This window comes from Periplaneta americana, chromosome 3, assembly GCF_040183065.1.
Source record: "Periplaneta americana isolate PAMFEO1 chromosome 3, P.americana_PAMFEO1_priV1, whole genome shotgun sequence".
Classification (NCBI taxonomy): Eukaryota; Metazoa; Arthropoda; class Insecta; order Blattodea; family Blattidae; genus Periplaneta; species Periplaneta americana.
In genome coordinates this window covers 189,527,595-189,552,347 of record NC_091119.1, presented here as the reverse complement: position 1 = coordinate 189,552,347, position 24,753 = coordinate 189,527,595, and the positions used below count along the sequence as shown (strand labels likewise).

General features: G+C 37.8%; 1 protein-coding gene across 1 annotated transcript in view; it reads right to left on the bottom strand.

The window, feature by feature from the left end:
• LOC138696919 (fanconi-associated nuclease 1-like) overlaps positions 1–24,753 on the bottom strand; it is a 64,659-nt gene that overhangs the window by 21,996 nt on the left and 17,910 nt on the right. Inside the window, exons 4-9 of the mRNA XM_069822410.1 lie at positions 23,758–23,985; positions 22,135–22,266; positions 15,891–16,122; positions 8,749–8,948; positions 4,790–4,908; positions 1,728–2,023 (exon numbers count right to left, since the gene is read on the bottom strand). Coding sequence (XP_069678511.1) covers positions 1,728–2,023; positions 4,790–4,908; positions 8,749–8,948; positions 15,891–16,122; positions 22,135–22,266; positions 23,758–23,985 — 1,207 coding nt within the window. The remainder of the gene's footprint in view (positions 1–1,727; positions 2,024–4,789; positions 4,909–8,748; positions 8,949–15,890; positions 16,123–22,134; positions 22,267–23,757; positions 23,986–24,753) is intronic.

Genomic DNA, 24,753 nt, shown 5'->3' with positions numbered 1-24,753 from the left:
GGTTGCCGTCCTCGGTCCGTGATCTTCATGACCTTGATTGTAAGAGGGCCTAAGCTGGTCCAAGGCCGGTGTCCATGCCTGACTGAGCTGCAGTCCACTGTCTCTGTTAAAGTTGTTTTTCTCCAGCTTGATCTCTATGGCCTCCTTGATTTTACGATCCCAGTAGTGGCCACTACGAGGAATGACAATTCCCGGACCCGGATTGGCCGATCCGCCAACCAATCCCGTTTCACCTGAGACAGCCTAACATCTATATTACCTTTCGACTTTGTGTTCGGACATCACTTCCCTGAAGATGGCTGCAGAAAGCTTGGAGCATTCCATAATCTTAACTCGGCTGATATCCCGCAAAAACATACTAGCGAACTACGAATGAATTAATTAATCATACTTCAATACTGCTCTCAGTCCACTCTACTTAATCTCACAATAATAAATAACAAAAATTTATCAGGATACAGCAATCAAAATATAGTAACCTTCTCGTACATTTGTGATCCTGAAATCTTTAACTTTCTTGTGCACTTTAGAAGGACTTGGTTTTATTGATTGGGACACAAAGAACGCCAGTACTAGTAATATTTTCAATCATAAGTAACTAGAAATCTAGTTATAATAAAAGGCAAATGCTGGCTTGATTCCCATTTCTATCATAACAAAAATTCAAAATACTGATTCGTGAGACCTTTTAACAAAATAATACATATTTAACATATGCAGATAATGTTGTGTCTATGCAGATGACGTGAATATGTCAGCAAAAATCCACAAACGATTAGGGAAAACACGGGAATTTTACTGGAAGCAAGTAAAGAGATAGGTTTGGAAGTAAATCCCGAAAAGACTAAGTAAATGATTATGTCTCGTGACGAGAATATTGTACGAAATGGAAATATAACAATTGGAAATTTATCTTTTGAAGAGGTGGAGAAGTTCAAATATCTTTGAGCAACAGTAACAAATATAAATGATACTCGGGAGGAAATTAAACACAGAATAAATATGGGAAATGCCTGTTATTATTCGGTTGAGAAGCTCTTATCATCCAGTCTGCTGTCCAAAAATCTGAAAGTTAGAATTTATAAAACAGTTATATTACCGGTTGTTCTTTATGGTTGTGAAACTTGGACTCTCACTTTGAGAGAGGAACAGAGATTAAGGGTGTTTGAGAATAAGGTGCTTAGGAAAATATTTGGAGCTAAGAGGGATGAAGTTACAGGAGAATGGAGAAAGTTACACAACACAGAACTGCACGCATTGTATTCTTCACCTGACATAATTAGTAACATTAAATCCAGACATTTAAAATGGGCAGGGCATGTAGCACATATGGGCGAATCCAGAAATGCCTATAGAGTGTTAGTTGGGAGGCTGGAGGGAAAAAGACCTTTAGGGAGGCTGAGAAGTAGATGGAAAGATAATATTAAAATGGATTTGAGGGAGGTGGAATATGATGATAGAGAATGGATTAATCTTGCTCAGGATAGGGACCAATGGCGGCTTATGTGAGGGCGGCAATCTTAAAAGCCAGTAAGTAAGTACGTAAGTATGCAGATAATATTGATATACTTGGACGATCGGTGACAGCAGATGAAGAAAGAATAACATAAAACTTGACATGTTTTTGGCCATATTCTGGCAAAGACACTAATTCCCCAATACATTAACAATAATATTACTATTTAAAGTGAAAACTGATACAGAATTTGACTAATTTCAAAACTTACCACCACTTGCTGAGGACTTCTGAACCTCTGCCAGCTCACTATTGATATTTTCTCTTCATGCTGTTCAAATATTGTCTTTATGTGTTGATTCACCGTTTCCAAATTCCAAGAACGTAAATCCAGTAACCTATTGTCTATCACCTCTTTTCTGTTTCGGTAGAATTCTACTGAATTTAAATCTAAAGGTTCTGCTTGATATGGGCTTCGATATACGTCTGGTAGAGGATGTCCATAAATAACATCCCAAAAGATCAGTCCAAACAAAGTTACGATCACACTGCCTTCTGCATGCATGCCTGCAATAGAAATGATAAAAACATGGTACAGCACAGATTTGCAGACACACTAACCACTCCTATGATTTAATACTAAAAACATATCTTCACACTTCAGTTGACATTAAGCTTCAAATAAAGAAAGATTTGTCGTTGCCCAGGGTGCGTCCCAGGAGGGGGGTGTACGCTACACCAGCGGTGAGATGAGATGATGGAGATTTGGGAATGCAATATGGAAACTGGAGTTTCCAGAGAAAACCCCTGTGTTACCTAGATTATGGGTTTGCCCAACAAGTTATAAATAACAGGTACATGGAGATCGAACTCAGGTTCACAGGATTATAAGTCTTGTGCTCTAGCCACTAGACAACTATAGCAGCGACAAAACAAGAAATGGCAGTGCTTCTGTAATATATAATTTATATTAAATTGAATATTTATATAAAAAAAGGCATCAATTGAAATCATTTGATCATGTCTTAAAGTGCTGGTATGATGTTGTGTTGTTGTTTTCTAATGCCAGGCATTTGACAATAAAGTCATTTGACCTCTTGCACTCCAATATTTTTCAAAGATATTATCATGACCAGCCACTGAAGCACAGATTTTGAGATGTTCCGAATCTATTTCTTGGTTTGAGTTGCACAATGGGCAGTTAGGGGACTGATATATTCCAATTCTATGCAGATGTTTGGCCAAACAATCATGGCCTGTTGCCAATCTAAATGCAGCTACAGACGATTTTCGTGGTAAATCGGGAATTAACTGTGGATTTTGATGCAGAGAGTTCCATTTTATCCCTTGGGATTGTGTTATTAAATTTTGTTTGTCGAAGTCTAAGTATGTAGATTTAATAAATCTTTTCACAGAGTAATACGTAGATTTAGTAACAGGTCTGTAAGTAGCAGTGCTGCCCTTCTTTGCTAAAGCATCCGCATTCTCGTTCCCCAGGATTCCACAATGGGATGGTATCCATTGAAATACAATTCTTTTATTGAGTGATATTAATTGAGAGAGCATTTTTAGTTATTTCTGCTGTTTGAGATGAAGGTGTGTGTTTAGAGACTATTGATAGAATAGCTGCTTTGGAGTCTGGAAATATAACTGCATTCCTAAATTTATTGATGTGGCATAGAAGATTCCTGAGACTTTCCCTTATTGCAATGATTTCACCATCAAAACTTGTTGTTCCATATCCAAGAGATCTATAAAGTGAGAAGAGACAGCACGTAACACCTGCACCGGCACCTTGTTCTCTGGAGATCAAGGATCCGTCGGTGTATAAATGAAGCCAGTTTTGTGGAGGGTACCTAATATTAATTGTCTCTAAAGACAATTGTTTCAGTATTTCAGTGTTTACTTCTGATTTCAGTATTTTTTTCTGTTAAATTTAGATTATATTCTATATTTAATAGAGTTAAAGGATTTGGTTTAATTTGTAAGTTTTCTTTTAAATTCGGGATATTGATTTTCTGTTTTAATTCTTGAACAATGGATATGAAACTTTTTTGAGTTTTCAATCTACAGAGAGGACTGTATGAATGCCAATTGTGCTGGTATGATGTAAATCAGCGTTTTTCAAACTTTTCTGAAGTGGGGACCACTTTTTAAAGTCAGAACAGTTCCGCGGACCACCTTACTCTTGTTCCCTTCGAAAGTAAATTTATCATTTTTGTAGTATATTTTAATATCAATATACTTATATTTTAAAATAGAATTAATTAGAATTAATTTAATTTAATTAGTTTTATATTAGTATTAACTAAATAAGCTAATGTTCATAGAAGAAAATTCTTTTTGTTTCTTTAATAATTCAAGGCTATTGGAGTTTGGATAATTGTTTAACTTATTAACTAAAAAACAAAAAAAAATAAATAAATAAATAAATATTGGTACTCACATTAATGAGATGGATGAGCCTGCCAATTCGTGCACAGTTGTTCTATATTTGGACATATGCTTGTAAGCTTAAGTCGGAGATTGTCACATACATCGAGTTGATTTCAGTAGCCTAGTTTGTTTTTATTAGAGTTAGTGATGAAAACCCTTTCTCACACAGATACGTAGAAATGAACTAAATTATAATCTCTAAGGCACCATTGTACAGTTCACTGTATTCTCTTTTCACTTGTGATGCGGTCCAGAAATTAACTATACCTTCTGCTGGAATTTCATTTTAAGTCGGGTCTCATTCAAGAGTTCAATTGACTGTTCTCTTTCACTCAATGCAAGTTTGTTAGTTTCAATGAAAGTGATCATGAACCCATGAAAATTCATTATATTTACTTCGAAAATAAGTTTCAAATTGTGACGTCAGAGTTGTATTATTGGTGTACTTAGTACAGCACGTGACCATTTCAGTGTGCAGACTGAGTGCAGGAAAAACTATTAAGAAAGGTTCGGTCCTCTATTATGGATTTGCGTGGTCCCTGGCTGGGTTAAGGCGCGGTGCCAGATGTGCAGGGAAAAGATGGCGAGAAACACCACGTTCATAGTGCTTTAAATCCCTCTTTTGTTGCTGAGAGTAGAGTGGGAAGTCAGTAGATGGATAGGGTAATAAATTTCATAAAATGTCAGTACTGAGAGACAGTGAAAGGTGATTGCCATGTGTCATTTCCAAACTCTGAGATTTTCAGCTATAGAGTGATTACAATTCGTTTGAATTTTATTTTTTCTTCTGCCTTTTTTTGAAGGACCACAAGAACAGACCTCGAGGACCACAGTTTGAGAAACACTGATCCCATGTAATTAATTAGTTATTAGTTTCAAGAATGAACTGTTTTGTACCTTCTTTGTACCCTTGCCGATGGTAGTGAGATATTGCAAATTCTTCTACTGACGAGTAAGTAGTCTCCTGCCTAATAACATCCTCTTGAACATACACCTGTTTCCTTCCTGGAGCATTACTGAAAGAGTACCAAATAATGAATACAGAAGAGAACATTCACGTCAGTAAGATAATGAAGCCAACAAATAAGACAATAACTTCATTTTTCAATTCCACCTATTAATGTATAGTAAATTAATCCAAACAAGACAATTTTCAGCATTTCATTCATTGCTGCACAACCAGCTGCAATCTTCTGCTAATTCAATTTCGTGATATAGCAGACATACATTGCTGCAAGTCTGAAGTTTATACAGTAAAACCCCGTTTCAACATTCCTGTTTTTAAGGAATAATCTTAAGTCCCAGTCAAACTATCATAAGAGTAATGTAATTAATTTCCGCTTTTAAGTAAACCCAGTTTAAGGAAAATCCCGTTTTTAACAAATACTTTCCAAGTGGATTTTGTGATAATGAAGCTCGAAATATCAACTCGATTTTCCACTTTTTCTGGACAGTGTCTCCTGTCATAATAAATTCCTTTCAAGTAATTGATTAACTAGTGGACTTACTCGTGTTAATTATGTAAGTTTGTGTGGCTTACAGCTGTTTCGGTGCTTCATCACACCATCCTCAGAGCCTACTAGATCTCGGCGTCATCTCGAACTTCTCTGCCTGTTATGTGGGTGTGTTTGATTGTTGAAAGGTGTTGAAAAGTGGAGTCAAATAGTGTGTTTGTGTACTGAAATTGATCTGTGTGTTGAGAATTTGATCGGGGTGTGTTTTAGTGTGTTTGTGTATTTCGTATTGTTCTAGTGTGTTGAGTTTTTGGTTCTTGGGTTTTATGTGTAGGATTTCCATGTCCGCATTTATGTTATTGTATGTATGGTTAGCATTGGTTATGTGATCGGCGTATGTAGATGTATTGTGTCCTCTGGTTATTGCTTTAATGTGTTCTTTGTAACGTGTTTGGAATGATCTGCCTGTCTGTCCAATGTAGAACTTGTCGCAACTATTACATGTGAGTTAGTATACACCTGTGTGGTTTTATTTATCTGTTTGTGTTTTTTGTGTGTTGAGATGTCTTTGTAGTGTGTTTTCTGTTCTGTATGTTATGTTGTATTTCTGCTTTCTGAATGAAGATGGGATCTTATGTGTGCTTTTGTTTTCATATGCTAGTATGATGTATTTCTTGTGTTCTTGTGTTTCTTTTGTGTTTTGCGTGTTTTTGTGTTTGTTAAGTTTTTGTTTTGTCTTTCTTATGATGTTGTCTATTATGTTTGGATTGTATCCGTTTTCTTATGCTATGTATTTGATTGTGTTCACTTCTTCATTGTAGTGTTGTTGGTCATGGGTATGTTGAGTAATCTGTGTACCATTGTCCTGAATGCAGCATGTTTGTGTTGTATGGGGTGGTTAGATGTGTTGTGTATGTGTGTGGTGGTGGTGGTTGGTTTTCTGTATATTTTGAAGGTGTGTTTGTTTTCAATTTTTGTTATGGTGATGTCTAGGAGATTTATGGAGTTGTTGTTTTCAAGTTCTAGCGTGTATTGAAGTTTTGAAACAGCTGTAAGCCGCACAAACTTACATAATTAACACGAGTAAGTCCGCTAGTCAATCAATTACTTATATTCAAGTGTTAAAAGTAGTGTACACAAGATTCAAAATAAATTCCTTTCATTAAATCCCACACAGGTCATTCTAATGCATACAGGACATTGACAAAATAATATATATTAACTGCCAAAAATGGCAGGGGTGATAGTAGGAGGAAGAAGAACAAAGTGCATAAGATTTGCTGATGATATGGCATTGTTAACAGAAGAGGAGATGATACTAAGAGATATGCTACTGGAGCTAAATGACAACTGTGAGCAGTATGGGATGAAAATAAATGCAAACGAGACAAAGATCATGGTTATCGCAAGAAAATGAAAAAAGGTAAACATAAGAATTCGAAATGAGGCAGTAGAACAAGTGGACAGCATCTATACTTGAGATGTACTATAAGCAGTAACATGTGCTGCTGCCAGGAAGTCAAAAGGATAGCAATGGCAAAGGAAACTTTTAATGGAAACAGGAGTATCTTCTGCAGACCTTTGGAAAAACAACTAAGGAAGAGACTAGTGAAGTGTTTTGTATGGAGTGTGGCATTGTATGGGCAGAAACATGGACATTACGGCGAAATGAAAAACGAATAGAAGCATTTGAAATGTGGATATGGAGAAGAATGGAACGTATGAAATGGACAGAAATTAAGCTATGCTAGAAAGAGTGGATGAAGAAAGAATGATGCTGAAACTGATCAGGAAGAGAAAAAGGAATTGGGTGGGCCACTGGCCGAGAAGAAAGTGCCTACTGAAGGAAGGAATGGTGAACGGGAAAAAAGTTCGGTGCAGAAGAAGATATCAGATGATTGACGACATTAAGATATTTGGACTAAAAGAAAGGCAGGAAGTAAGAGAGATTGGAGAATTCTGGGTTTGCAGTGAAAGACCTGCTCTTGGGCAGAAAACTATGAATGAATGAAAACTGTCAAAAAGTCAGTACTGATAATTATCTCAAGTTTTTAAATCGACACTTACTGTAAAATATCAATTTTTCCATTTACAAATTTACTTATTATTGCTATTCATTTCAACTCCTACTTCATCCCACGATTTCAGAATAACTTATGGATTTGGTGATTGAGATGAGCATGAGTCCAAAGAACAAGTCTTTTGTAAACACTTGAAATTAATCTTTCACAATCCATTATATGCGTCGAATGGATAGTAGTAGGCCTATAGCACATGAGGAAGTGTGTACTGACTCTCAGGACGCATGTGCAGTAAAAGCATTTAGGTCGTTGGTAGCTTGAAAAAACAGGGGAACCATTCTACAAGTTATCAGCAGGCTAACAGGCTAGGTAGCAATCAACCGAACAGTCTACTTCTTACAAGTTTTCATTGCTTAATGTTTAGGCATTCCTTCCAGTAAGGTAATCAGTGAGGCTTCGTCTTGTACGTACCCTATCTCAAGAAAACATATCTCACACATATTCCTACAGAAGTCGCCTGTTTTTTAACCAGTCTCTAGCATGCAAAGAAGCTAATGTTCTAGTTGTTATAGTAATATACGTTACAAGAGCAGTACGTATGTTGACGTTTTCATGTTCGAGGAAAAGATTGAAAAAGCGAAACGTAGTTGAGCTTTTTTAATTTCCGAGAACATGAAAACAAACATACCACTCGTGTATCGTGCATTATTTTGTGCGAAGATCGTTTATTACATACCTGAAAGACGAATTTCTAATTAGTTGCAATGAAATCTCCATCTTGGTTTCTGTTTAATGACGGCAACTTTAGAAAACAAAAATATCTATACTCCAGCAGGCCGTGATATACGTGTCTTTTTTTCCCCCCAGTCTATAAATGCGAACTTAAAACAAACAGTATGTAATGATTTATTTTTCATTTTAATATTTTAACAATATTACTTACATAACATATTGCAGTAATAACATCGGCATCTGGAGTCTTGTTGATTTTTTCACGGCTTCCTTAATGTTACTTGTATCAGGAATACAATAGCTTTCGTGGAGTAGTAGACTTTACTTAATTTTTGCAAATATTTAAAAACAATAATTAACAGTGCAATTTAAGTGAAATTGCAGTGGTAAGTTTCCAATTTATAATTATTACTATGTTAAACGTCTCTAAAAATAATATGTTAAAAGTCTAAAGCAGTAAAATGAATGTCGCGCTTAAGCGGTAAGAAGAGGGAAATTGTTATGTGTGTTACGTTGGGAATACTGAATGTGGTATTTCACACTTACCGTGTATTGGTTCTGTGCGGAAAACAAGCAAATACGCACGATCTCGCACAAAGGTAATTTGTATTGCATATTTTAACAAGTACAACTACTTAACTGAACCCACCTTTGTAACGACTTCGCTTTTATGAGTACACTTGGAGGATCTCTTAGTGGTTTCTTTATGAGTTCTACAAGTCTGAGTTTCAAGTCGTCACTTAATCCTTTTCTGCGCGACAGCAGCAAGGAACCACGGGTGGACAAGATCTGCTGATCCACCTCACCGACGTCAGGATCTTCCATGCCTCTGATAACAGTTTCAGCAGCCTGCCCAAAGAAAAGATTCAATTAAAATAAATTTACGTGATGATTATACATGTATGCTCATTATGTTGTTGTTTTCTAATGCCAGTCATTTGACAATAAAATCATTTGACCTCTTGCACTCCAATATTTTTCATAGATATTGTCATGGTCAGCCACTGAAGCACAGATTTTGAGGTGTTCCGAATCTATTTCTTGGTTTGAGTTGCACAATGGGCAGTTAGGGGACTGATATATTCCAATTCTATGCACGTGTTTGGCCAAACAGTCATGTCCTGTTGCCAATCTTGCGGCGGTCGTCGGTCGTTGTCGTTGGGGCGCCAGAATCTGCGACGGTCGTCGGTCGTCGTCGTTGTTGCCCAAGACGCCTTTCCTTGCCCTCGGCTGCCAGCTCCGTCGTGTATGGAAAGTATCTCAAGGAGGCACGTTGATGTCAATAATTAAAGATGTACACTAATTAATTTGGGAGCCAGCCTCCTCGAGATTACTCCGGTAGAGTAAGAGATTTTCCCAGGTCAGCTGCAAAACGGTCGGGACATGGGGTTTGGGAGACGTGCTCGTAGATTGAAATGATGTAGGCGCACACCAGAAGTTGTTGGTAAGAACTATGAGAACGTTTATTATTATTAAGTGTTCGTTTCAGATTAGCAGAAATGCGCGTCCAAGTGTATAATTTACTGTTCTCACTTCCTACAAGTTGGTAGACTAATTTCTGAGTTCACGTAATTATATATTTTGTACTATAAAACACCAGTAATATAACGGAGAGTTGATAACTTGATGACAATTTATTCCGAATGTAATAATAATGACGAGAAAAGAATTCAGACTTATAATAATGATACAACACACGACTTCTTACTAAACCACTAAAAAATTCTAAGTCCGTAAATTGTTATCCTTCCGAGTTAGGTTCGCCGAGAATATGTGGAGTGCGTCCTCACTGCACGCTGTCTATCTGCCAAATCTACCCTCTACTTGCAACCACCAAACATACAATTTCGCCCTCTTATCTATAAATCACGTGTCTCTATTAAGAATCCTGATTGGCCATGATTACTCTCACGTCACTTAAGACGCGCTCTTCAAAAATTGTTCGTTAACTAGGTCCTACCCTACTTCCGGTGTTTTGACAATTCTCTGACATATACCAGATCATCTCTTTTTCGAACCTGGCTTGGCGTCATCTTGCTGACCACCCGCAAAGTCCACACATTCCCCCAGCGGTCAAATCTACGCCTGGACACATGTTTCCTGTCCGCGTAGCGTCGTTTCGGCCTTCCTGCCCACCTGTTACTTCCGCCTCAAATTCTGGACCTTTCTTACACGCCCCACACTTACTATCCATATAAGAATATTAACACGAAATACTAATCTGATGAAATTCTCCTTATCCTATACGAGGAACCGTCTCAATCTAAATATTCATTATACATTGTACACAAATCACAAATGTGTTAACGATATATTTCTCCTGGTAGCTGGAATCTTATTTTCTTGAACTATAATAAATTCAGAACATACGTAATAAATGCATAAATTAAATCATTTACAGTTTCAGAGGTCAGACAGAGCAACAATTCATAACATAGTGAAAAAATTTTGAGCCAAAAGTTCCATATTAGATATCCAACAAACAAAACTGGAACAAATTTTACCCATGGAATGCCCTCTAGATCAGCAGCTCTCAAACTTATTAGCACTGAGGACCACTTTCTATAGATAAGTATTTTTGCAGACACCTTCAAAAGTCGTCATTCAAAAGAATGATAGGCAAGTTAATTTTTCGGGTTAATATTAAGTGAATATGAGTACTGTCGACAGGGGTTACTTTACACAAGGGGGTAACTTTACACATTTCAAGAATTTCTGCTTACAGGATCCCCTTCCTAAGGACACACAATTCAGACTACTACATACATGTGTTGTTGTCACATAGAATCAGTTCCATGGAGTTGCTACACATTATCTCTAATGTGCTCCCGTCTAAACATTTTTTCTGGAAATGTGTAAAGTTACCCCCTTGTGTAAAGTAACCCCGGTCGACAGTAGTGATATTTCTGTTCCATTTTCCGACAGTGAATCAATATTACCTGTATATTTGAATCAAAACATGAATAACGTAATAATGTTCTGAAAAAAAGTGGATAGTCATCATTAATATGTTACAGAAGAGTTGATATTAAAAATAGCAAAGCAAAACAATATTGTAAATTTTATTAGTTACAACAATGTAATTTATTCGTCACAACAATAATTCCTTTCTACAATTCACCTTAAACGCTCTCGTCAACAATTGGATTTTCACTCAACACAGTATTCGTTATAGCACTCCACCGACGACAATGACAATTTACTTGGACTAGTGCGAACAACAATGAACTGTTAATCTTAACTAATATTTACAAAGCACTATTTACAAATCAGAACCATCAGTTCTCAGTTCACAGTTCTTCTAGCTCAGTCACTAGAGTTCACAGTATCTCGAACCACAGACCTTCAGAGACAGTCCACTGTACTCGAACTCAGGTCCCTCCAACTGCGGTCCACTGCACTCGAACTCAGGTCCCTCCAACTGCGGTCCACTGCACTCGAACTCAGGCCTTCGGATGCTGATACAGTTGCGGACGCACACTCGAGTCGAACTCCGGTACACAAGACTGGCTTGCTTGCTCTCGCTTACTCACTGACTGAATAACTGAAAAACTCTACTCTAGTTCGCTGGCGTTTCTTCTTTTATAGCAAAATCATAGTTGCGAGAAATTTCTACAGGTGTGTAGAGAATTATCTGGATATCTCCACTTCGACGCACTTCTGGAATAGTCGGGAAGGTCCATTCCCCCTTACTTCGCATGCAGCAGTTGCGCGCGCACTCTCGCTCCACTCTCTCGCCGCGTTGGCCCTTTCCCCTCTCCGCCGCGCGCCATTCCTCCGTGCTCCGCGCGATCTGCTTTCTTGCGGGACGCTGGTTGTGAGTTCGAATCTCGCGTCGCTGTCACAATATTCTAATTTCAATACATTAGTGCACTGAAAAGAAAATCAAGTTTTCCTAATCAGTGATAATGATGGAATTGTTTTTATTGTAACTTTTTATACTGAACAACAATGTAATTTTATTATCTCAACAATAATTATCACTCTCTACAATTTAATTTCACTCCCGTCAACAATGGGATTTGCTCTCCGCACAGCAACACAGCGTTCGTTATTGCACTCCACAAACGACAATGACAATTTACTTGGACTATTACGAACAACAATGAACTGTTAATCTTAACTAATATTCACAAAGCACTATTTACAACACAGAACTGTCAGTTCTCAGTTCACAGCTCGTTTGTCTTGGCTAGTTCTTTTAGCTCAGTCACTCGCGTTCACAGAATCTCGAACCCCAGACCTTCAGAGACGATCCGCTGCACTTCGAACTAAGGTCCCTCAACTGCGGTCCACTGCACTCGAACTCCGAGCTTCAGGCTCCACAGTTACAGACACAACTCAAGTCGCGCTCTGGTCTCGAAGCTGGCTTGCTGTCCACTGACTTACTCTCTGACTGACTGACTGGATGACTGTCTGAACTAATCATGAATGACTCTCGTTCACTTGCGTGCGTAATTTATACTCACACCACAGTTTCTGGAAAGTACGAGTTCTCGATATTTCGACGCGCGTCCAGATAGCACTCCAGAGAAAGCACTCGAACAATCCGGAACCCTCTCCTCTCTGCCGCGATCGCTCTTTCCCCTTTCTTCTCTCCACAAGCACCAGATGCGCGCGCAACCCGCCCAAAACACGGACGACTTAGCCTCTCCTCCGTCGGTCGTGAAATCGAATCTCACGTTGCCGTCACATTATGTTTAAAATATCGTTATAGACCTATTTAGGATCAATGTTAGTTATCTTTATAATCTCAAGTTTGCCGCTGCATTTACCCGGTTTTTTAACAGATCGTGGAAACGGCATTAAATGTTTCAAGACTCATTCTGAAAGTTCTTTATGTTCCGCATGAAAAATAAAACACCTCTTCAAGTGATATCTCTATCCAGTGAGTTTGCTTCAATAAAGTCTCATTTTACAAACCTATAGATCAGCAATTGGCTCTCTTCTGACAAAGGAAAAATTTTACAGTCTGTACAAAAGAAACCAAATGATCTGGAAATGTACAAAAACTTGCCCAGACATGTTCAAACATTTTTAACAAGAGCCAGAACAGGTCACATTGTCACTCAATTGTACCTACACCGATTTCACATTTCTGATAATCCTACTTGTCTGTGGTGTAATAATCACGATGAAGATCTGGAACACATTCTTCTATACTGTCCATCCATAAACCACAAAAGAAGTAAATTAAAATCATCAGTACCAGTTGCAGAAGACACAGCCCTGCAGTATATATTGACTACACTCCACCTCTGGCTACTAGCAACAAGCATCTATAATGAACACCGATCAAAATACCTCTCATTTCTCGTGAAAAACAACAACTGAATAGACTACAGTGGACTACAGCGGACTTTATGTTGTCAGCAAACAGCTGGATACATTAAGAAGATGGATTGATGAAAAATAAAAGAAAAAAATCTGACATTCTCTTTTGGTGTTGTTTAGTCAACTGTCAGAAGACTCTGAACCTCATAAATGATACCAACATGGCACCACTTATGAGGCAACTAAGTCAGGAGATAATGGGGTAGGACGGCCAGTTCCCTTCTCTCTCCGTTGCATACATTGTCAATTAGCTACATATCACACTAATCAGACTTCAGATGCATACAAACAACTGTTTTTCTTGTGACATATATCGTCAAGTGAGGTGTACTGCCTGATAATAGATGTACATATCAGCCAGAACCTCAATCAGAAGTAAATCTCTTTTAAACTTTTTTTTTTCCAGTGTCACTCTATAATTCAACAAGCTCATCTTCCTCCTTTTCGTTCAGATTGCAAATCTCCATACTGTTAAAAATACGAAAATAAACGTAAAGAAAACTAAAGAAATGAGATTAAATAGTAAAAAGACAGATAAAGTTATAATAAGTAATAATAACATTGATACTGTTCAAGAATTTAAATATTTGGGTAGTATAATTGACAAGGACGGTGGAGCCTTTGAGGATGTAAAGAACAGAATAAAAATGCAAATAGTGCATTTGTCCAGTTGTACCCAATATGTAAATCTTATATTATATCTAGATCTACAAAAGTTAAAATCTTTAACAGTAATGTGAAATCAGTCTTATTATATGGCTGAGAGACACGGAAAACAAGTAAAATCATACAAAATAAACTGCAAACATTCGTTAATAGATGTTTACAAAGAATTAAAAAAATTAGATGGCCGGATATAATCACAAACTCAGAACTATGGAAGATAACAAATCAGAAAGAAATCGCAACAGAAATCAAAAGACGAAAGTGGAATTGGATAGGGCACACAATCAGGAAAGAAGATGGAGGAGTAGAAAGAATGGCTTTGGATTGGAACCCCCAGGGTAGTAGAACAAGAGGAAGGCCAAAAAATACATGGAGGAGAACAGTTTTGGAGGAAATTGCTAGGGAGGGGAAAACATGGAATGAAGTGAAGAAGTTGGCTACAAATAGGGTCCGATGGAGGCACTTTGTGAATGCCCTATGCCCCTCATGAGGAGATACGGGAGTTTGATTGATTGATTGATACTGTTAAAAGGAATTTGAATCCACATACTGTTAGAATTAGGAACTGGAATAGTACATTATGCAACGAGCCTATAATGGTAGTAATTAAGACGCGAGTATGTTTATGAAACAAGCGCAAGCGAGCATCTTAATTACCATTATAGTCAAGTTTCATACGACTTTTTATGCTCGACCATATTTCTAACTTGAAATTATTCATAAGTATTCATATTATTCTTATCTGACTGGGAGCGGAAGTGACCTTGTGCAATCTCGTAAATTGTGAGATGTGCGCAGACGCGAAAGTATTGATTTTTTCCGAGGAACAAATATTATTGACCTTGATATAATGTAGAGAGTAAAATTAACATTAATCTTGATATAACCTGGAAATGATTTAGACATTGAAAAACGAGATGACGAATTGAATTTATTTGAATATTATTTACAATTAACGCTAATTATTATAGTAACAGAACATAACCTTCTAGGACAGTATTGGATTTCCAGCCTCTGTGACGTTTCACTAGTTGTCTTTCGATTGCATATCCGAGAATAATCGATACTTGAGCTTTCATATTGCTTTCTGATTGGTGGAAAACCTGAACTTTAATGAATAGGTGTACTTTAATGAGGTCCATTAAAGGGCTGCTACCAGGTGTATAATTACTATAGTCGCGACGCTGTTATTTCCGGTGTGACTCCGCCTCTTTGCTTACGTCTTAGGAAGTGAAGGCTCTATAAAGTCTAGGTAGGTAGTATCGTTCGCCATTTTCGTTCTTTCGTTCCCGAGCTACCAGACGAGGAATCTATTTGCCACATGTTAAACATTATCATGTCGTAGCTCCCATGATAATAAATCAAACGCACCGTAATTCAGCACATAACTGAGTGGCAAATAACATCTTCGTGTGCTTTCTGCAAACGCCAACGAAAGAGCCAAAATGGCGGGCGATTATATTAAGTATTTATCGAGCCTTAAGAAATGAATAACGTCTTCATAAGCAAATCACAAGACGCACACGTTTAAATGTAGCCGACCTGCAATGCGATTGGCTGCCGGAAATTAGAGTGACGGGACTATACATTTCGGCATGGTCGAGCATAAAATAATCTCTAAGTTTACCTTCATTCATATTATGACAATCCAATATGTACAAACTTAACCCCAGCAAAATATGCAATAAACATGCCATGAAGAGTGTCATCTGCCAACTAGGAGATGGCAGGATACATTCATCATAATTTTAATAGGATAGTGAACATTATCAGGCAGTAAAGCACACTTACCTCTGCATTGTTCTTCAGATGTGACTGCAGTATCAAAGCCAGCTGATCATACCATTTCCCTCGGTAATGAAGCAGGTAGACATCCTGGCTCAACAGCTCTTGAAGCATTGTCACACAATCAAAGAGCAATTTGCCTTTCTTGAAGACGTCAACAGCCTGGGTCATCACATAAGCGTATGTGGATGCAGCAGTATAACTTCTCATATACAGAGGCATTCTCATTGCTTCCTCTCTAGGAAATAATTAAATTACGCGATTATATCAAAATATAAAAATTTTACATCTTAATTACACAACTTTTAACACTGTATCACTTTGGAATATGTATGGTAAGACTTTCCTGTGTTAAATTTCAACGTACCTCGTTTACATGTTTCGACCTATTTATGGGTCATCTTCAGAACTGGTCGTTGTTGATCTTGGCGCCACTAGTTCTGTTTCCTGTGAGGGTGTGTTCCTGTGGTATAATGTAGAGTCAAAGAGTGTGTGTGTTTTGAAGTTGAGTTGTGTGTTGAGAATTTCGTTGGGGTGTTTTTTTGTGTGTCTGTATATTTCATATTGTTCTAGTGTGTTTAGTTTCTGGCTTTTTGGTTGGATGTGTAGTATTTCCATGTCTGTGTTGATGTCTCTGTGGGTGTGGTTAGCATTTGTGATATGTTCTGCATATGTAGAGGTGTTTTGTAATTTTGTTATGGCTGTGATGTGTTCTTTGTAACATGTTTGAAGCGATCTGCCTGTCTGTCCTATGTAGAAGTTGTTGCAGGTGTTACATTTGAGTTTGTATACGCCTGTGTGGTTGTATTTATTTGTTTGTGTTGTTTGTGTGTTGAGATGTTTTTGTAGAGTGTTATTTGTTCTGTATGCGATGTTGTAATTTAATTTCTTGAATGAGGTTGCAATTTTGTGTGTGTTTTTGTTTTCGTTTGTTAGTGTATTTTTTGTGTTCTTGTGTTTGTGTTGTATTTGTTGTATTCTTATGTTCACAGCCATAAAAAAATTACAAAACACCTCCACATATGCAGAACACATCACAAATGCTAACCACACCCACAGAGACATCAACACAGACATGGAAATACTACACATCCAACCAAAAAGCCAGAAACTAAACACACTAGAACAATATGAAATATACAGACACACAAAAACACACCCCAACGAAATTCTCAACACACAACTCAATTTCAAAACACGCACACTCTTTGATTCTACACTATATCACAGGAACACACCCTCACAGGAAACAGAACAAGTGGCGCCAAGATCAACAATGACCAGTTCTGAAGATGACCCATAAATAAGTCGAAACATGTAAACGAGGTATGTTGAAATTTAACACAGGAAAGTCTTACCATACATATTCCGAATATAAAAATTTGTGTGTGGATCAACAACAGGGTTCCTACAGAATTTTCTAATTTTTTCCCAGACTTTCTCTGACAATTCTCATAAAGTTCCCTTACCAAAAATTTTACTTAAACTGTGCTGTATTTATATAACATGTTTTCAGCCTTCTCTTCCTCTTCAGTCGACCTTACTCAAAATTTTAAGGAAAACAAGAAAGTAAACTTTTATCAATAATCCCAAGCAAAAACTTAGGTAAAAAAGCGAACGCTAAGCTCCGCCCACAACCCCCTTTCCACTTTTCCCCTACAAGCTCCCAACACACTCTAGCGGGAAAGAGTGGAAATAGGGGTTTAGGGTGGGGGTGACATCTAGCGGAGGAAAGTGGAACAAAAAGAATGATTGCGGCATCTAGGAAGCAAAACAGGAACTTCGTCCTGCCACCCTCTGTCTCTCTCTCTCCAGCCTCTCCTTCTTTGTTCCTTGCTTCATGTCTCTCTCTTTTTTTTTCTTATGACTTCGCAGTGGGTAGGACGATCTGGGTATCTTCCTAACAAAACGCTTGCACGCTTTTTGGTCACGATTTAGACCTCTCGGCTACCAAGGCTAGTTGATGGTAGAAGGGAAAATGAGTCTATTTATGTTCAAGGGAACTGCCGTAATGTATTGCAGAAATACGATTGGTGCAAGGATTCATAGCGGGAGACAATGATGGAATGGCGTGGGGGACAATGACCGAATAGCATGGGTAGAAAGTGGCGGGCTTGTAAATTTAGCTTAGTAGGGGTTGACTGCGGAGGTAGCATAAGTGTTAATGTGCGCTGGCAAAGCTTCATTGTGTCCATGTCCAGCTTTGTATACAGACAGAACCACGTGTCGTGATGAGCCGTACCGAAGACATGTACTTCTTCCTCAAATTGTGCAGGGAGAATTTGAAGGCGGATACTATATGGTACTGTGAGGAGCATGGATTACAGCAGACGAGGCTCTGGTGACTATTGTGTTACTTCGAGGACAGTGCAAAGTTAACAGGTGAGTGTTGTTTTATGAAAAACCCACATTGAAAAACCCACATTACATGTGGCTGTTGTCTAATGCGCCCTAATTTGTGCCCATTTGGTTGAGATGTGTTGTTGTCTAATGCGTAATTTGATTGTATTGTGTATTAGTATGCGTTAGTTCGAGGAAAAAACGTATTGTGTTGTAAAATATGAAATACGTGCGAGGCAGTAGGCAGTGATCCACCAAAGCGGGGCAGATAGTAGAGAGAGAGCAGGCGAGCGAGGTGCCGAGCGGCGAGAGTGGGGATAACTTCCCCTACTGGCATTAGCTGTTTCACGATTTATCCAAAACTTACTTCTATAACTAATGTATACAATTTCTTCAGGAACTACCAAAAATATGTATTCGTTTGAAACACTTTTCTACTTTCTTGTGTTTCCTCCTGTGAATTTACAATTTTATCTTTACTTTATGTATTTCAAAATCTATAATTGATCAGTTATTTTTGAAACCCAATAAGTCATAAAACTGTAAACTTATGGTGGGGGAAAAAAAAAACAGAATAATTAATAAACTAAGCTGTATTTATAAACATTGTCACTTCTGAAAGTTGAATCTTGAGTGAACAAGTCACAGAAGCATGTCAATAACCTGTATATAATATTAAATTTGCTTCTAGGCAAGTTAAAAAGTTCACGACTTATGGGATTTTCAAAAAGTAATGAGCAATATTTTGTTATTATATTTAAAAAAAAAACAACAATAAATTCAGATCCCATTTATAAAGTAACATATGTGTGTTGCAAAAATTTGTTTACTTACATTATTCAAGTATAGAAAATGTTATAAACATTTAAATTATTTTATGCTCGACCATGCCGAAATGTAGTAATTATACACCTGGTAGCAGCCCTTTAGTGGACCTCATTAAAGTACACCAATTCATTAAAGTTCAGGTGTTCCACCAATCAGAAAATACCATTGTAGCAGTATGAAAGTGCAAGTATCGATTATTCTCGGATATGCAATCGAAAGGCAACTAGCGTGAGACATTTGTTTCTTGGAAAAAATCAATACTTTCGCGTCTGCGCACATCTCACAATTTACGAGGTATTGCACAAGGTCAGTTCCGCTCCTCGGTCAGATAAGAATAACATGAATACTTATGAATAATTTCGAGTTAGAAATATGGTCGAGCATAAAAAGTCGTATGAAACTTGCCTATAATGGTAATTAAGACGCTCGTATGAAAATTATGAAACTTGCTTGCGCTTGTTTCATAAACATACTACCATTATAGGCTCGTTGCATAATGTACTATTATGAAACTACACAGAAAATAGGATACGTATTTTCCGGGCTAGAGGGCCGTGGTCTGTCAGTGTTACATTCAAACACTTCGTCCACTACTCCGGTGGACATCTTCAGTGGTGTGGCACATGTGTGTGGATAGATCTGCTGTGTGTATCAGGAACTGGCATTGAGACTGGTAGCCCATCAATATTTAAGGTGTGGGACTGTTGTTGCTTGTCATTGTCGTCACGGTCCGCACCAGTGGCTTCGGTGTTCTGATTGTTTGTCATAGTGTCTAATTGTCGGAGAAAGGGTTTGATGTGTGTGCTTCTGAGGGCCGGATACCAGCAGATCTCTTTGCACATGTGTACCACGCCACTGAAGATGTCCACCAGAGTAGTGGACGTTTGGTTGTAACATCGACAGACCATGGCCCTCTAGCCCGGAAAATACACATCCTAAAACGCCGGCCGTGAAAGCCTACAGTCTAAGATTACACAGAAAATGTTTCAGAAATAGAGATCCTTAGACATCTCCCTTCAGTTATGTCTCAATCGTACACACTCTTCGAGAAACTTTTAAATTCCTCTTCATTAGGTAAATATTTCTGAAATTTTGTCAAATCCACGATTTTCTTTACATTTATTGGAAGAGTGAGCAAGTATGCTCTTTTTTTCTACTATCACAATGGCTGTCTAAATCTTGTTACCCTTATACAAATGATTATTTTTATTCCTTTTTCTTTTTAACAGGTTCTTTTATCTCACTGTCATCTTCTGAAGACATGATGGCATAGTATAAACAATCAGAATAAATACTGCAATAAATTAAACACAACTTGCTTTACTGTATGAATGACTGTCCTGTTATCAAAAAAGACACAGGGAATGCACTCTATAGCAGTGAAACATACTCGTATATCTTGTACATTCCATGTTCCAAACCTCACAATCCTTTTTTCGTAACTTCTTTCGTGTTTTTATATCAAGGCTACCTCAGTTTTACGATGAAAGAGTAATGGAACAGAGAAAAATTCTCTCCGGCACGGAGATTTGAACCCAGGTTTTCAGCTCTACGTGCTGATGCTTTATCCACTAAGCCATACCGGATACCCAATCTGGTGTCAGACAGAATCGTCTCAGTTTAAGTTCCAACTCTTGGGTTCCCTCTAGTGGCCGCCCTCTGCACTACGTCATAGATGTCTATGAACATAGGACTGAAGTCCACACATGTGCTGAGGTGCACTCATTATGAGTGACAAATTCCGGTGCCGGAGAGAATTTTTCTCCGTTCCATTACTCTTTCATCGTATAATGATGCAGAATATCTGCATGGAAATATCATAGGTACTTCGGTACATTAAAATAATATATATATGATATGCGTAAATCACTTCGTGATTTAAGACTGCACTTATTCCATTGGATCCCAGCCAACTAGTCACTCATAATGAGTGCACCTCAGCACATGTGTGGACTTCAGTCCTACGTTCATAGACATCTATGACATAGTGCAGAGGGCGGCCACTAGAGGGAACCCAAGAGTTGGAACTTAAACTGAGACGATTCTGTCCAACACTGGGATGTGTATCCGGTGTGGTTTAGTTGATAAAGCATCAGCACGTAGAGCTGAAAACCTGGGTTCAAATCCCGGTGCCGGAGAGAATTTTTCTCTGTTCCATTACTCTTTCATTGTATGATGATGCAGAATATCTGCATGGAAATATCATATGTACTTCAGTACATTAAAATAATATATACCTCAGTTTTGTTCATTTGGCTTTTTAACATTTTTTACTTTTTTTCAATAAGGAATCAACATCCCTCAAACACTGAACCACGAATTTTTTTTCTGGAATCCACCACAGTACAGTTGTTTTCACTGTAGCTGTACTTTGCATACTTCCACTCGGTAATGAGTTTTGGAATAATATTCTGGGGAAATTCCACAGATAGTAACAGTATATTTCCATTACACAAAAGAGTAATTAGAATAATAGTAGGTGCCAAATCTAGGGAATCATGTAGGACCATTTTCAAAAAACTACAAATAATGCTCATGGCTTGTCAGTATATCTTTTCATTAATAATCTTCCTCGTATGTAATCGTGAAAACTTTGTAACTAATTCAACAGTTCATAGCATAAATACACGTCAAAAAAATGACTTTCATACTCCATCGGCAAGTCTATCGTGCTATCAAAAAGGAGTGCGTTATATGGCAGTAAACATTTCTAATAGCCTCCCTATCGATATAAAAAATGAAACTCAAAACATAAAATTATTTAGGGCCAAATTAAAGAAGTACATAATTTCTCACGCCTTCTATTCTGTAGGTGAATTAATGACATTCAATAACACTTCATGAAATTAGATACTAAAACTTTGTGTTGTACTAGTAGACTATATTGTAAATCTCGTCTGTATATATTTCATCTAGACTGTGACTATAAATTAAGACTTTATGATAGTATTAAGTTTTTTGACTTGTTCCATATTCTAGCTGTAAGCAATGTATGAATACCATGGAATGTTAATAAATACAATACAATCAATAAACACTCTAACATCTGAAAACTCCTTATAGTTTTTTTAAAGTTACTCACCTGAGCACTGGATCATTTATCAAATTCTTGAAATCCTCCCAAGCTCTTTGTCCACAAAGCTGTGCCATCTTCCAATCTTTCGCAGTCAATGCATTAGTCATCTGATCCAGTAGTTCATTTGCGTCTTCAAAACTATGACGACAAAGAAAGTAAATGGTAATATTCAATAACACAAGCATGTCCAACGTTTGGTCCACTCTTTCCACCAAACTGCAGAAAATTACAATATGGAAATTTCAACAGCAAAATCTAAAGTTCCAACCTTTTTAGGAAAAGATCCAGTTCGTAGTAAAATTATCATTAATACTAGAACAAATTAAACAATTTAAATATCTCAGATATGAAATCGCATATGAAGAAGAAAGACCTCAATCAAAATCCTTGCATGTTTTGGACCTAGGGGTCTGTTACAGTCTCTATCCAATGTTTGAAGGGTCGATCTAAAGGTACGGTCACACGTCGCTACTTTTGCAGCGATGCAGTACAAAAAACTGCACAACTCTCGTACTGCGACGTGTGAACAACGGTGCAACCCGAAAAGTAGCGGCTGCCGAACCTGCTGCCCACTACTTTTCCATGCTGCCCGTAGCTTAGAAGTAGCGACGTGTGAACAGGGTTCTCAGGATTGCAGCCGCAGCATTTTTGATATTGGTTTTGTTGAAACTTTTGCTGCGGTTGCAACCAGTGTTGCCACCCATATGTGCCAATGATACTTTTATTGTTTGGATGTATTTTAATGTTAGATGTGATGAAAATAAATTATTTGTAACAGTTATTAAATGCACAACACAGTCTGAGCATATTTACTGACGATATAATTCACTTTTTTAATTTTCTGTAGTGTAGTTTCAAACAGGAGGGTTGCCAACATTGATTACGTGAATATGCTGTTGGTTATCATTTAAGTATATAGGCGTTTTTAAAAGCTTTATAGTAAAAATAATGTCAATTTCTGAATACTAGTTAGGGCAGAAAAGCAAATAATAGATAAGTAAGCTTTCGCATGAGTTTCTTAATAATGCGAACATAACCACAAAATGTATATTGAGAAGTCAACACGGAGATGGGAACCTGCAGCATGACTGCAGCTGCAAAAGTAGCGCTTTGTGTGTGAACAGACTCGCAACCTCCAGTTGCAACTTTTGCTGCACTCAGGTTGCGCAGCACGAAAAGTAGCGTGCAGCGCGCTACTTTTGGCTTACGTGTGAACACGACACGCAACTTTTGCAGCTGCAGTACAAAAGTTGCGCAGCAAAAGTAGCGACGTGTGACCGTACCTTAAGAGTCTCTGAAGACTCAGTGGGTTTTTTAAACTCACTTGGTTTCACCCTAGGTCATAATATAGATAAGTCAGCCTTATAGGTTTTGAAGTTAACAACTTTTGTCAGGTTTACTATGCTGCCATCTAGTTGTTACATAAGGGGTCACGTCATAATTCCCATTTGAACTGCATTAACGACTGTACTGCCATCTCGTGTTCGTTTACGGCAGACGGGTGGCGATCCTGGCGGTTGTTCTCTTCAAAGTGCAAACGATTTTAACATAGCGATGACCTATCTGTTATATATATGATCTAGGGTTTCACTAATACAGCTCGTTCATAAGTTATGACAGCATACTTACCTAGACATAGCATCTCTTGTCTGGAATACTGGTCTGGTTTTCTGAATTGAGAAAGACGGAAATATTATCTTGTTAGTCTTCACATAATGTAACAAGATAAGCTGTCTAGAGACATCTCTGTCTTCATTCGTATTCTGGTGAGGAAGAGAGAACAGAAGAAAAATACGGCGAAATGTCTTCCTCTGTTTTTCACACAATTTGATGCAATGTCGAAGTTCATCCCTTAACCTATAAACATAAATAAAAGTTATCTGTAGACCACGGAACTTTATGCACTAAAAAACTTCAAAATATGTATGCAACTATGCAGTAAAAACTGTTGAAATATGCACTAAAAATTTTAATATATGAAGTAAAAATACACTTTTGAGGTTTATTTGGTTTAATGATATGATATGAATGAAAATAATGTAAAGTAACCATAACGTTTATTAAACCTTTTTCTTTATATTGTAACTTTATTACTGAACAACAATGTAATTTTATTATCTCAACAATAATTATCACTCTCTACAATTTAATTTCACTCCCGTCAACAATGGGATTTGCTCTCTGCACAGCAACACAGCGTTCGTTGTTGCACTTCACAACCGACAATGACAATTTACTGGGACTATTACGAACAACAATGAACTGTTAATCTTAACTAATATTCACAAAGCACTATTTACAACACAGAACTGTCAGTTCTCAGTTCACAGCTCGTTTGTCTTGGCCAGTTCTTCTAGCTCAGTCACACGCGTTCACAGAGTCTCGAACCCTAGACCTTCAGAGACGATCTGCTGCACTTCGAACTCAGGTCCCCCAACTGCGGTCCACTGCACTCGAACTCCGGGCTTCAGGCTCCACAGTTACGGACACAACTCAAGTCGCGCTCTGGTCTCGAAGCTGACTTCACTGCTACACAAGACTGTCTGACTTGCTCTTCACTGACTTTAACAACACTGCCTTACTGACTGACTGAATAAAACTGCTCAAGTTCACTCGCGTTTCTTC